The sequence below is a fragment of the Castanea sativa genome, chromosome 8 (assembly GCF_040712315.1).
Source record: "Castanea sativa cultivar Marrone di Chiusa Pesio chromosome 8, ASM4071231v1".
Lineage (NCBI taxonomy): Eukaryota > Viridiplantae > Streptophyta > Magnoliopsida > Fagales > Fagaceae > Castanea > Castanea sativa.
Window position 1 is genome coordinate 41361737 of NC_134020.1, and position 15022 is coordinate 41376758.

General features: G+C 43.6%; 1 protein-coding gene across 1 annotated transcript in view; it reads right to left on the reverse strand.

The window, feature by feature from the left end:
* The window catches only part of LOC142607395 (uncharacterized), a 45395-nt gene extending 37828 nt beyond the window's left edge, over positions 1-7567 (reverse strand). The window contains exons 1-3 of the mRNA XM_075778862.1: positions 7291-7567; positions 5928-6095; positions 5719-5808 (exon numbers count right to left, since the gene is read on the reverse strand). Of these exons, the coding sequence (XP_075634977.1) occupies positions 5719-5808; positions 5928-6095; positions 7291-7482 (450 nt within the window). The 5' untranslated portion in view covers positions 7483-7567. The remainder of the gene's footprint in view (positions 1-5718; positions 5809-5927; positions 6096-7290) is intronic.
* Positions 7568-15022: the final 7455 nt, after the last annotated feature.

Genomic DNA, 15022 nt, shown 5'->3' on the forward strand with positions numbered 1-15022 from the left:
TGGAAAGATATCAAGCTTTTCAATAGTTGGAGCTCAGTTCTTTCCAGCAGGGAAGAGTTGATGGGAATAAAGCAACTAATAAATCTAAATTTATTTTTGAGTATTCAAATTCTAGAGGTTTTATACTAACGTTTTGATTGTCATTCATTGTGCTAATTTTTATTTAACTTTGTAGGACTAGGTTTTTTTTTTTTTTACTCTAGGTTCTATTAATCAGAGGAGTCTAGCATTCCTGAGGAGGTGAAGGTGTTCTTGGTTTGTTTTCCTGTTTTAAGATTTAAGAAAGGGTTTGATGCTAGTTTTTTCTGGTCAGGTAAGTTTTTAGCAGCCATCATGGGTGGTTCTCGCAGTTTTTTTATTGAATCCAAACTTTTTCAACTGGTGGTAGAGGAAGGGGAACGGTATTTTCGTTAAGGATTTTTGAGCGGAGTAGGTACTTCATGAAGTTGATCTTCATGGGCAAGAATGCGGCACAATGGCTGATGAGGAGTTTAGAACAAATTGTCGTAGGGGTTAGTCCGAAGTATTTTTATACGTTCAGGGAAGGTGATGTAGCCTACACCCTCCAACGGTGCCCCAACTCTTTTGGCTTGTTCCTTCTATTGTCTGAATTTAAAGTTGGCGGGTCTAGGAGGTCCATTATTTTTCCAGAAGGTTGGACAAAGAATGGATGGAGGGCGTTTGGGTTAGAATTAAGGAAGATGTTGGAACCTGAAAACTATGTGAATGGAGGTTCTGGTCATTCGAATGTAGCTCAGCCTCACAAGGATAACTCAAGGGTTCTTCCTCTTAAATCTTTTGCCGATGTGGTGCGTGGACATCAGGTGTCGGTGAACATACCAGGTTCGATGACTCTAGGAGGAAGAGATATGGTTCTTGGAGCACTAATGTGGAATTTGAATTGGGAGAGACAAATCCGGTAGGATATAGAAGGAGCTTTCCATTGAAATTCAAATCAAAGTTGAATGAAGCTATTTATGGAAATGAGCGTGAACTGAGGAATCCTTATTGGAAAGAAGGAGGCTTGACCGTTGAAGTGAATCGGGAAGGAAAAAGGAGTGTTGCCTGGTATCCTAATAAAGGTGGACTGGGGAGTTCTAATTGGGTCACAAGAAATCAGAGGGAGCAGGTGGTGGGTCCCTCTCGTGGGTCACGGGGTCAAAAATATCTTGTGATGGGATCTGACCAATTTAGGCGTGGTGCATGGAAATCTGATAAAAGGGGATTGGGGAATTCCACTTGGGCCACAAGGAGTCAGAGGGAGATAGTGAAGGATCCCTCTAGTGGGTCACGGGTCCATAATAAGGTTGTGGTGGGCTCAAAACAAAATTGCAACACTCAAGTGGGCCCTCAAGTTCTCTCTAATCCAAAGCCCATTGGCCCATTTAGGATGGATATGAGTGAAAGCACTTTATTAAGTGACCCAAGTGACCCAAGCCTATCAAACCACGAAGCACAAGCATCGGCGATACCTCACGAAGCTTCGGTTGCTCGAGTTGGGTTGTTGGATCACCGTGATGAGCTTACGAGGGAGATCAACACCATAAGTGCTGGTGGTCTTCACACCGAGGAGTCACCGGCGCCACTGGAGAAGGCCGGCTCAGTGTGGTTCCAAGCCTCGGAGGTGGCGAGGAGCTCGGCTGGTCAAACCGAGGTGATGGGTCATCTCGCAGAGTCACCGGTGAAGACCCAGTGTACCTTTTCCCATGGGTTTCGCACTGCGGACTCACTGGCGACACTGGATAGGACCAATACAGCTCTATTCCACACCACGAGGATGGATACGAGGCCTCTTCCTCTAACCGAGAATTTGGGTTGCCTTGCGATGACCTCGGTGGAGGCTGAGTGTCTTATTTTTTATGGGTCTTGTGCCAATGAACCTTCGGTCACACTGGGTAAGGCAGAAACAGGGGGTGACGGGGCTTTAACAGGTCGTGTGGTTTCCAATTACACTTCGAGTCCTTCGAGAGTTGGGACTAAGGAGGTGGGTGTTCAGGGTGGAGATGAAGGCGGCCGGGTTGATTGTGCTAGTGATATGCAGGGGATAGACACCCCCCATCAGGTTGACCAGTCGGTATGGGCATTAACTGAGGTAGAAATAGTTAGTGCAGATGAGGGTTTGGGTTGTGTGGATAGTTTTTCCCCCTTGATGACTATTAATCCTCTAGGGTTGGTTGTGCCGGCTGAATTGAATGGTAATACTGAGGTGATGGGGTTTGATAACACATTAAATGTATCTAAGTGGGTGAAACACAAACTCCCCGGTTTTAGTAAGATGATGGGGCTTTCATTGGGTCGACACGAGAAGATGTGTATTATGCTATTACAAAAGCTTGAAACGGAGATTGAGGCTGCTAATCTGATGCATAGGAAAGATACTGCCAACCGAAAAGCAATCTCTAAGGATAAAGGGAAGAGGGAGCTGAGGAATTTGATTTCCTTAGTTAATTATGATGGGAGATAGTTTTCTCAGACCGCATTTCTAAGGTTGTAGGAGGGAATTTTCAGTCTCAATGAAGTTGAAATGGTGTCTTGGAATGTTTGAGGTTTGAATGATTCACGGAAACAGTTGGTAGTTAAAAATTTATTATGGGAGTGGAATTGTGATGTAGTTTGCCTTCAAGAAACTAAGCTTGCGGGCATGGATAGACAGTTAATTTGCAGCTTGTGGAGTTGTCCCTATGTAGATTGGGTAGCTTTGGATGCAGATCAGACAGCTGGTGGGGTTTTGATGATGTGGGATAGGAGGGCTTTAGAAAAGTTGGAGGTAATGGTGGGTCAATTTTCCATATCAATTAGGTGGTAGGGTAGGGGGGATGGTTTTATTTGGGCATATTCTGAGGTTTATGGCCCGAATGATAATAACGTGAGGGGGCAAATGTGGGATGAGCTAATTGGAATTCAGCAACTTTGGGAAGTTCCATGGTGTTACATAGGGGATTTCAACATTGTTCGCTTCCCAAGTGAACGGCTGGGGGATCCCGCCTTACTCCAACTATGGAGAATTTTTCTGAGTTCATTGAGGAGCTTAGTTTGATAGATTTGCCGTTGGAAGGAGGGAGTTACACATGGTCTAGTGGTTCGGGTCCGCCCTCGATGTCTAGGATAGACAGGGCTCTGGTTTCTCATGACTGGGAGGATCATTATCCAGATGTGATCCGGCGGATTTTACCTCGTCCTATTTCAGACCATTTCCCCATACTTGTGGAAGTCGGAGGGATAGTAAGGGGGAAAAGTCCTTTCAGGTTCGGAAACATGTGGTTAAAGACGGATGGGTTTAAAGATAGAGTTCATTCTTGGTGGAATTGATACTCCTTCTCAGGTACTCCTAGTTTTGTACTTGCCAAGAAGCTGAAAGTTTAGAAAGAAGATATTATTCAGTGGAACCGTAGTGAGTTTGGAAATGTAGTCTATCAAAAAAAAGAACTATTGGAGGCTTTGAAATTATTGGATGCCAAGGAAGGGGTGAATGGCCATTCTGAAGTGGAGATAAGTGAGAGGGCTATGTTAAGATCTCAAATACAAAACCTTCTCTCTTTGGAAGAAGTCTCATGGAGACAGATATCGAGGATGCTTTGCATTTAGGAAGGAGATAACAATACCAAATTCTTCCACAAAGTGGCCAATTCTCGGAGAATGTATAATCATATTAATACGTTGGAGGTGAATGGGGTTATTTATGAGGATGAATCCGAGATGGCAAACCAAACTGTACAGTTTTACAAAACTTGTACAAGGAGACGGAGGAGTGGAGGCCTTTTGTGGAAGGCTTGGAATTTGATCATATAGAGGGGTTGGAGAGGGACTGGCTTGAACAAAGGTTTGAAAATGAGGAGGTTCTTAGAGTTGTCAAAGAGTTGGAAGGAGATAAAGCTCCAGGCCCTGATGGTTTATCTATGGCCTTCTACCACCACTGTTGGGGAGTTGTAGAAAAAGATGTCTTAGCTGCGTTTGAAGAGTTTTATCAACACAGTAAGTTTGAAAAATCTCTTAATGCAACTTTCATTGCCTTAATTCCGAAGAAGAATGATGCTTCCAATAATCGAGACTTTAGACCTATTAGTTTGGTGAGGAGTATTTATAAGATTTTGGCTAAGGTGTTAGCTAACCGCCTGAAAGAGGTTTTGGATCAACTGATATCTGAGTCTCAGAACAGTTTTGTGGGTGGTAGACAGATACTTGATTCAGTTCTTATTGCTAATGAATGTGTTGATAGTAGGGTGAAGAGTAAGATTACAGAGGTTATTTGTAAATTAGATATTGAGAAAGCCTACGATCATGTGAATTGGGAGGCTCTTCTAGATTTGTTGAAGAGAAGAGCCTAGAAAGTCCCTTACCCATAATTTTCCTTGGAAAGGAGTCTGGAAGGTTAAGGTTCCTCGGCGTGTCTCCTTCTTTGTGTGGACTGCTGTATGGGATAAGATCCTTACAGGTGACAATTTGAGGGGTACAGGGATTGATTTTGTTGATTGGTGCATTATGTGCCGTTGTAATGGAGAGACAGTAGATCATTTGCTACTTCATTGTGGTAAGGCTTATCGGTTGTGAAGTTTGGTCTTTAGATTGTTTGGGATTTTTTGGGTCTTGCCAAGATCGGTTGCGAATACGCTCTTTAGCTGGCGGAATTGGCTTAGAAAGCATTCGTCTAGCATTTGGAATTTAGCTCCGTTGTGCTTAATGTGGTGTCTTTGGAGGGAGCGAAATAGGAGGACATTTGAGGACATGGAAAGTTCGGATGACCAGTTATTGGCTTCTTTCAGTGGCTCTCTGTTTGACTGGTCTAGGGCTTGGGGACTCACCTCTAGTGATTCTCTCCCAATGTTCCTTAGCTCTCTTCTTTGTAATTAGTTTCTTCTCCTTCTCTTTTCCTCTCTTGTGTTTCTTATCTCTTTGTAATTTTCTCTTTGCCTTATGTTTTTCTGCATAAGGTAGCGTTTTTTAATATACTTCTTTATTACTTATAAAAAAAAAAATTCAAGAGGAGTCATCCTTAAATTAGCCAAATTCTTAGTTCTCCAAGAAGTCAAGTATTTATTATCTTAGTTACAAGAGAAGTTTTGAATGTTCTAAGCCTCTATGGATATGTGTCATTGTATGGTTCTAGAAGCAAGCAATGAATTTTTTAGTTTCTGATCTTTATTCTAGCAATAAAAATAAAAATAAAAAAGAACTGGAACCTCACCAAGGAAGGGTCCTTTGGACTCATCCCTGGGAGTAAACCACAAATACATGACCTAATCCTAGAGAACTCCTAGTGAGGATTGAACCCAGATGACTAGGTCTATAGCTCATCCCAAGCCTCCAACCACTAGGCTGCACCCTAACATGTTCTAGGAAAAACAATTAGATAAAAATGTTTCCTTTCAAACATAGGATTAGACTTTGAGATAGTCTGTCCAAGGAGATGCACTCGCCACACCTAATTTTCCTCTATTTCCTTCCTTTTTTTTTTAATTAATAAAGATAAATATTTTATTCAAAGGAAAGAAAGCAAATAACATCCACAGTACACAGGAAATGAACAAATGGTATGAAAAATCAAGACAGAGTGCATAAATCTTAAAATTCCAGCAAAGAAAAAGAATGGCCGCTCAATGCAGCCATCCAGTCACAATTCCTCTATTTCCTTCCTATCCTCATAAACTAACAATAATCATTCTAAGTTTTCCAGGGCTGCATCAACAATCTATTTTTAAAGCAGATAAGACAAAAAGATACCTTGGTTGCAATTCTCAGGATAATCTCTTGGTGCTGAAGAGGAAGCTTTGAAATGTTCACCAAAAGCATAGGTGCCAACTCTTCTTTTTGCTATTACATAAGCATCAGGTATCATTATTAATTCCAAATTGCTAGTATGGCACGCTGTCATTCCAAACTAAGCAAAATAATTTCCTAAAAAAGATGTAGACTGGAGAAAACAAACATACCTGTGCTTGAACACGTTCAAATGCCATTTCAATATACACAATGCAAAAATTTCTGACCATTGGAGCAGCATTGGCTTCTGAATACATATTCCATAACTCCAATAGCGGTAAAGCAATCTCAGGCTGATGTTTCACTCTCTTGTTTACATGACTCAATATCTCAAGAACCTGTCACGAAATGGAAGTTAATAACCTTGGAGACTTTTAATTCAAATACCAAAGTTTTTGATAATTTGATAGTTGGAGGAGGGGGATTTAAGCCCGGAACGTCTCCATTGGAAACACCAAAAGGTACCAGTTGAGCTACAAGGCTCTTGGCAATTCAAATACCAAAGTATACATCTATTACCCTACATGTGTAGAAAATAAATTACACAGCAAAATAAGGATACACTAGAGTAGAGATAAATGTTGATCATATGTAGTAAGAACAAACATCAAACATTCCATTTCCATGGAAATAAACTTTCCATTTCTATCTAGCGCACAAAGCTCTTACTTTTACACGGTTGGGGAGAGATCATTGGTAGGCAGCCTTACCCTATTTTTTATTTTTTCTTCAAACTCACAACCTGTCACTTTTGGGGGGAAGGCACTTGCCATTGCACCAAGTCCCCCGACCTTTTGCCACAACACAACAATTTTTTTTTTGATAAGTAATAAGAACATAAAATTGAAAATTCACAATCCGGGTGCTTGTCAATTTTTCAAGTCCTAACCCTTTGTCGTTGTTCACTCATTTTCAATTTTCAGGTTCAGAAAGTAGTACTTGTGCATTAAAAATGTGTTAATAATTGGGAAAACCTCTCGCCAGAACACAACAATAAGAACATAAAATTGAAAATTCACAATCCAGGTACTTGTCAACCTTTCGAGTCCTAACCTTTTGTCATTGCTCATTCATTTTCCATTTTCAAATTCAGAGAGCAGTACTTATGCATTAACAATATGTTAGTTATTGAGAAAACCCCTCGCCAGAACACAAAAAATAAGAACATAAAATTGAAAATTCATAATCTGGGTACTTGTCAATTTTTCGAGTCCTTACCCTTTGGTCATTGTTAATTCATTCTCAATTTTCAGGCTCAGAAAGCAGTATTTATGCATTAAAAATGTGTTAGTAATTGAGAAAACCTCGCCACAACACAAAATTGAAAATTCAGAATCTGGGTACTTGTCAATTTTTCAAGTCCTACCCTATTGTCGTTGCTTATTCATTTTCCATTTTCAGGTTCAGAAAGCAGTACTTAAGCATTAAAATGGTGCTAATAATTGAGAAAATTTGACAAAGCAACAGCATGAATCAGAAAAAATAAATAAATGGGTATAGAGAGAGAGAGAGAGAGAGAGAGAGAGAAGAGACCTTGTTGCGGACTAGGGAGGATTGAAAAGAGAGAGAGGAAATGGCGAAAGGGAGAAGCCTGCTGAGCAAGATATGGAGTTTGTCGTCTTCGCAGAAAGCCAAGACAGTGAGCAATTGATCCAACGCTTTTTCTCTCTCTGCATCGGTACTTCCCCCTGGTGTTGATGATGATGATGATTTCGACGATGCCATATTTTCTTTTGCTTTCGTTTTCGTTTTCTTGAGAAACAATCCAACTCCTGAGTCTCCTGAGGAGGAAGGAACAATGGAGAGAAAGTGCGGACTGCACTGGGGTTTTATACTATCTGATTTTTCTTTTCTTTTTTCCTTTTTCTGTTTTTTGGCATTCCAATTTGACAGAATATCTTAGGCTGGTATTTAATTTAGTCAATTTAAATTTAATTACCAGATTAGTCATTAACATTTAATTTCTCTTTATTTTGTAAAATCCGTACAAATCTATTAGCAAATGATATTGTTTAATCTTTCTGTTTTTATTAAAAATTTAATTGAAAATTTTTAGGAAATGTGTTATTTAATAGAATTTTTTTGTTTGTTTAGTATTATTTAAAATTTTTTTTTTTTAAATTGTTTAAATGGCTTCATCTTTTTAACATATGCCATGGTTTGACTTTGGGGGCAATCGCACTCCCAATTTTTTAAAAAAAATATATTCTTATATATGTCGGTACTAATTTTAGTAATTTTGTTTTATAAAATTACACTTTTTTCTCCTTAATAATATTATTGATTCTTTTAAAAGTATTGTTATAGTCACAAAATTTTTTATAACATTTTTACAAACTGTTAAGATAGCAAATTCTTATTGGTTAGCACTTACATTATTTTTTACTTGCCGATAATCACCCATTACATCTGTGGGAGTAAAAGGACCTAAGCAGGTATTTGGGCCTTTAGGCTCTAGCAAGGAGGGCCGATCTGCTCTTGGGTTAAGAATTGGTTAGTACTACGAATCGGCCCACACGCTTGTGGGGTCGAGATACGCCGAAAGTGAGTTTCTCCTCGGACGGATCAAGAGAACTTGGAGATTCACTACGAAGGGCAAGCAGAATTCTGGAAGGGCTGCACTTGGTTAAAAAGGGGAGACACGAGCCTTCGAGAGTACACCGGTGTGGGAAAAATACCAAAAGCAAAGGTTGTCACCTCCACGTTAAAGACTCTGCACCTACCTGGCCGCATTAATGGGGAAGTGACACTAAACGATGGTAGAAACTTAAATTCCTATTCAGAAGGCAGAAAAGAAATATCTAGGGGGAGGGGGTTGGAGCAACACGTGAATAAAGTATCAGGAAAAGAAGTATTTAAGGGGGATGAATGCCAAAGAAAAGGGGGGGGGAGGCAAGAAACAAAGAAAGAAAAATTAAGAATTGTAATCTTTAAGAAAGAAAGAGAAATAATACAGGGAGAGTCCTCGGCTTACGTCCGAGGAGGTCTATTTGCAATTATCGTTTATTATTTATGATGGGGTATTGATTTTGCTTATCTCCAAGTCGACCATAAAGGTCGTCCGTAACCCGTCTGGAATTGTAAGCACCCTTCAGAACCCACCTGCAACTACCTCGTCCAAGCAAGAAAAGCTTTGGACGAGGTAAGCACCACCAGTGATGCACTCGTCCAGAATGCCGACAACCTCGTCTTGAAGGAATTTGCCTGTTAGACGAGACAACCCCAGCGCGTGTACCAAAGCACACTCAACTAAGGGACTCCAGGACGAGGGTATCATACTTAGGAAAATCTCCGAATATGACGTGATAATCCCTTATCCCACGCATAACCGCCTGGTATCCGTTGTGGAACAGAAGCATAACTTCTAAACGGTTATGCAAGTTACGTTTGATTTCTACCTCTCCTTGATTCCAGGAGAAGTTCCAATTTTGATAACCGCCTATAAGAACACTATATAAAGGCTGTTTCAGACAAGGCCAAGGTATGTTCATTTTTTACTCCAAAAAAAGTTGGAACTCAGATTACATAGAGAGAAAAACTAACTTTGCCATCGGAGGGTTTTTGGCCGGCAGCCCCGGTCGCCTTTGATTCGCTTTTCTTTCTTTTTTCAGGCCGCAGAGAGAACCAGTAGTCCTTTCAAGTCCGAAGCATCCAGCCTACTGATCTTCTTTGCATCATCAATTTACAAGTGTTTGTAACTTTTAGCCTGTTATCAAGTTCTCAGTACTTCTAACCTAGGTTTCAAGCCCACACTCTACAAATTTCATTGTTTAAGGCTCATTGGGCCTGAGCCCGTAGTTGTCTTTGGGTCCAGGTGCAATTGTGCACTTACAATTGGCGCCGTCTGTGGGAAATCTAGTCTGGAAGGAGCTGGGATACAATGGCAAGCCTAGGTTCTCACCATGCAGAATCACAAGGATCACAACCGGAAGATCTTTTCGAGCGTCTGGAGCGTCAAAGGGATCGTGAGGGAAGTGTCCATACAGAATACCCTAGGGCTAGCCATACTCATGGCGGGAGTAGCACCACCCAAGAGGATGGTGCTAAAGCCATGCAGAAAGAGATTATTCGTTTGAAAAGAAAGTTGCGCCGTGCCAGACATAGGCCTTCACCGTCCTCATCTAATCCTTCTTCAGCGGAGGTCCAGGGAGGTGGTTATAGCTCGAGGTCATGCTCACCCCCCAGCGCAATGTCCTCTTGTGAGGAGGACGACTCGCCAGCTCGCAGACGCAAGAAACTTCCTTCCAGGGGCTTGGGGAACGATGCTATAAGCCGGGCGTTGCACCAACTCTCCAAATCTCCATTCTCACGGAGGATTGAGAAAGGGAGGCTTCCTAGGAGGTTTACCCAGCCCACATTTACCATCTACAATGGCCAGACTGATCCAGTGGAGCACGTGAGTCACTTTAACCAGAGGATGGCGGTGCATTCTCATAACGAGACCCTGATGTGTAAAGTTTTCCCCTCTAGCTTGGGACCTGTCGCTATGAGGTGGTTCAACGGCCTTAAATCGGGGTCTGTAGGTTCGTTCGGGGAGCTTACTAGAGCATTCGCTTCGCGGTTTATCACGTGTAGCAGAGTGCCTCGGCCATTAGACTCGCTGTTATCCATGACCATGAGGGAAGGCGAGACGTTGAAAGCATATTTCGACCGGTACTGGGAGATATTTAATGAAATAGATGGTGACTTCGATGAGGTGGCGCTCAATACCTTTAAGGTAGGTCTTCCTACTGATCACGATTTGAGGAAGTCCTTGACCAAAAAGCCCGTCCGCAGCGTACGTCGCCTCATGGACCGTATTGACGAGTACAAAAGAGTGAAGGAAGACCAGCAGCAAGGAAAGGGTAAGGAGAAGGTTATCCCGCAGGAGAGAAGGGATTTCAAGTCGGACAGATACCACAACAACAAGCCGAGGAGAGATTATATCGGTCAATCCGGCTCGGCAGCAACTCAGGCCGTGAACAGCGTGTTCGAGAACCGGTACACCAATTCTTGGAGAAAGTTCATAAGGAGCCCTTCTTCGGGTGGCCTAGTAAGATGGCGAGGAGACCTGCGAAGAGGAATCGAGAACCTCTTTTGTCGGTACCATCGGGACGTGGGCCACTGCAGAATTTCGGACCTGCGGAACCACTTGGAAGCGGTGGTCGATGAAGGAAAACTAAAGCGAGCACTTGTGTCAACACAGTGGACGGGCGATCAATCTAGCTCGAACAATCGAATAATAATCCATCTCGGCCGGCATTGGGAACAATTAACGTTATCTTCGGCACACAGCGGGGCCCGGCTCGGGTCCCAGCTAGGGTGATGGCGGTTTCCCATTCTCGGGCGAGGAGCGGTGCGAGCGAAGAGGTTGAAGGTGACTTTACCCGTCTTGGGATTTTCGGAGGAGGATAAGGTTGGTACCATTCAACCCCATAACGATGCTCTTGTGGTCACTCTCAGGATAGGGAGTTATGATGTGAAGAGAGTGATGATTGATCAGAGCAGCGGTGCAGATATCATGTACCACGATTTATTTAAGGGGCTAAGGTTGAAGCTGGAAGATCTTACTCCTTATGACTCGCCACTTTCATAAGCTTCGAAGGAAGGGCCGTTGTGCGAAGGGACGGATTCGTTTGCCGTTCAATCCAGCTCGAAACGGTTGAGGTGGATTTCATTGTGGTCGACGCGTACTCCCCGTATACGGCCATCCTCGTCGGGCAATGGGCTGCACGCTGCAGGCGCCGTCTCATCTACCTTGCATGTTAAGGTTAAGTTCCCCTGCAGGGAATATGTTGAGAAATCCTCGGCGACCGATCGGTGGCCGGGGCAATGCATATCGACGCCGCGGTGCTTCATCGGACAGAAGCGAGTCATCAACTTTGCCCATCCAAGAGTCATAGCAATTAACGGCTCCGGATGCACACAGGAGCATGACGGAGAGGAGGCAGTTTATGAGGAGTTAGAGAAGTTTTTGATAGCGGATGACCCGAGAGGTTTTCCAAGTTGGCATACGTTTGCCACACCGGGAGAAGATGGAGTTGTTGGAATTTCTGAAGGACAATATTGATGTTTTTGCGTGGGACCCTTATGAGGCTCCCGGCGTGGACCCGAGCTTCATTTGTCATCATTTAAATGTCAACCCTGCTATTGTTCCGAGAAGGCAGCCACCTCGGCGTTCTTCCAAAGAACATTCCGAGGCCGTGAAGGAAGAGGTGCTCAAACTCAAGAGGGCTGGGGCTATTAAAGAAGTTTTCTACCCCGAATGGTTGGCGCATACGGTTGTGGTTAAAAAGAAGAATGGAACGTGGAGAGTATGTGTGGACTTCACAAATTTGAACAAGGCTTGCCCCAAGGATTCGTTCCCAATGCTGCGTATTGATCAACTGGTGGATGCCACTGTCAGACATCCTCGGATGAGTTTTTTGGACGCCTTCTAGGGTTACCATCAGATTCCCTTGGCATTGGAGGATCAAGAGAAGACTGCTTTCATTACTCCAACAGGGAACTACCATTATAAGGTCATGCCGTTTGGTTTAAAAAATGCTGGGGCTACATACCAAAGAATGATGACCAGAATGTTCGAACAGCAACTAGGGAAGACCATTAAGGTATATGTGGATGATATGGTGGTGAAGAGCAAAAAAATACCTTCACACGTGAAAGATCTGGCCGACACCTTCCAGGTGCTAAGAAGGTACAGGTTGTGCCTTAACGCCTCAAAGTGCTCTTTTGGTGTGGGGTCTAGAAAGTTCTTGGGATACATGATTACTCATAGAGGCATAGAGGTAAACCCAGCGCAGGTTAAGGCTATTCAGGATTTGCAGCCGCCTCGGAACCCAAAAGAAATCCAGAAGTTGACCGGAATGATTGCCGCTTTGAATAGGTTTATCTCTCGGTCAGCTAACCGATGCCGTCCTTTCTTCCAATTGTTGAATAAATGGAAGGGGTTTCAATGGACAGAGGACTGCGTGTTAGCCTTCCAACAGCTTAAGCAATATCTTTCTCGGCCACCCATCTTGTCTCGCCCCGAGGTGGACGAGGTCTTGTTTGCTTACCTGGCAGTGGCCGTCCACGCGGTCAGCCTGGTCCTCATAAGGGATGAAAGCGGGGTGCAAAGACCGGTCTACTACGTTAGTAAGTCTTTAAATGAGGCCGAGGTGCGCTATCTGCTCTTGGAGAAAGCACTTCTGGCTATAGTTCATGCCACGCGCAAGCTTCCTCATTATTTCCAGTCTCACACTGTGGTGGTTCTGACCCAATTGCCTCTCAAGGCGGTGTTACGCAGCGCCGATTACTCTGGCAGGGTGGCAAAGTGGGGAACCATTTTGGGAGCCTTTGACGTTAAATACAGGCCTCGCACCTCGGTGAAGGGCCAGGTCCTCGCTGACTTGGTGGCAGAGTTTACCGAACCATTGCTAGAAGAAACTCTGAAAGAGGCACACATGGATGAAAAATCGAGTTGGTGTGATCATAAGCTGCCGTACCTCCGACTTGGAAAGTGTATGTGGATGGGGCGACTAATCGGAGAGAGAAGTCCAGTGTTGGACTTGACCTGATGTCCCCTAAGGGAATTGTCTTCGAAAAATCTTTGAGATTGGCGTTCTCGGCTACTAATAATGAGGCCGAGTATGAAGCAGTCTTGGTGGGCATAAAGATGGTACATATGATGGGTGGAAAGGAAATCCATGTGTTCTCGGACTCTCAGTTAGTGGTCGGCCAAGTCACGGGGACCATGGAGACTAGGGACCCAAGAATGCAAGAATATTTGGCCCAGGTCAAGCGTCAGCAAGCTGAATTTGACTCCTTCGTTTTAGCTCACATTTCTAGGAGTGGAAACACCCATGCAGATTCTTTGGCTACGTTAGCAACGTCTTCGGTTCAGGGCTTGCCCAGAATTATCCTCGTGGAGGATTTACTAGAGCCAACTCTTACTGTTGTCAACGCAGTTCGCATTCATTTGATAAGGCCTGGACCTAGTTGGATTGACTCGGTTATATTTTTTCTTAAGAATGACATCCTTCCTGAGGACAAGTCTGAAGCAGATAAGATACGTTGAAAGGCGCCACGTTTCTGGTTGTCCGAGGACCAAAAACTGTATAAACGATCCTTCTCAGGACCGTACTTGTTGTGTGTGCACCCTGAATCAACGAAAGCACTTTTGGAAGAACTGCATGAAGGGATTTGTGGGAGCTACACCGGGGGAAGATCCTTAGCCCACAGAGCTCTGACTCAGGGTTATTGGTGGCCCAATATGCAGAGGGAGGCTCAGGATTATGCTTGAAAATGTGATCAATGCCAGAGGTTCGCCCCTAATATTCATCAACCTGGAGGGGCTCTAAACCCTCTCTCCAGTCCTTGGTCTTTTGCACAGTGGGGATTGGACATAGTGAGGCTATTTTCGAGGGCTGCAGGAAACAAAAGATGGCTTCTTGTGGGGATGGACTATTTCACTAAATGGGTTGAGGCCGAGCCCTTGGCAAATATCAGAGACGTTGATTCCAAGAAATTTGTCTAGAAAAATATCGTCACTAGATTCGGTATACCACACACACTTATCTCGGACAATGGCGTTCAATTTGACAGCAAGGCTTTTAGGAAATATTGTGGTGACATGGGCATCATAAATAGATACTCCACCCCAGCTTATCCTCAGGGAAATGGGCAAGTTGAGGCCGTTAACAAGGTCATAGTCAGTGGGCTGAAGAAAAGGTTGGACGATGCGAAGGGCAGGTGGGTAGAAGAGCTCCCACATGTTCTGTGGACGTATCGGACTACACCGCGCAGGTCCACGGGGGAAACGCCATTCTCTATGACTTATGGAGCCGAGGCGGTGATACCTCTGGAATCTGGTTTTCCTACCCTGAAGACAAGTACTTTTAGTCCGGAGAATAACGATGGCCTCCTGGAGAAAGGTCTTGATTTACTTGAGGAACGACGCGAGGCAGCTATGGTCCAATTGGCTTATTATCAACAGAAGCTTAAACGGGGATATGATGCCCACGTGAAGCTAAGACCACTCGCGCCTGGGGATTTCGTACTAAGAAAAGTTGTGGGCACTTTTAAGAATCCAGCTTGGGGTAAGCTAGGACCAAACTGGGAAGGCCCCTATCGCATTGTTTCAGTAGCGGGCATAGGGTCGTATCGGCTAGCTAACCTAGATGAAAGAATTGTACCACGCCCATGGAATGTAAATAACCTTCAAAGGTATTATTATTAATAAAATGTACTTTTGTTAGTTAGCAGTTCAAAGTTATAAATACCTCAGGGGTTTGAAGTTACTATT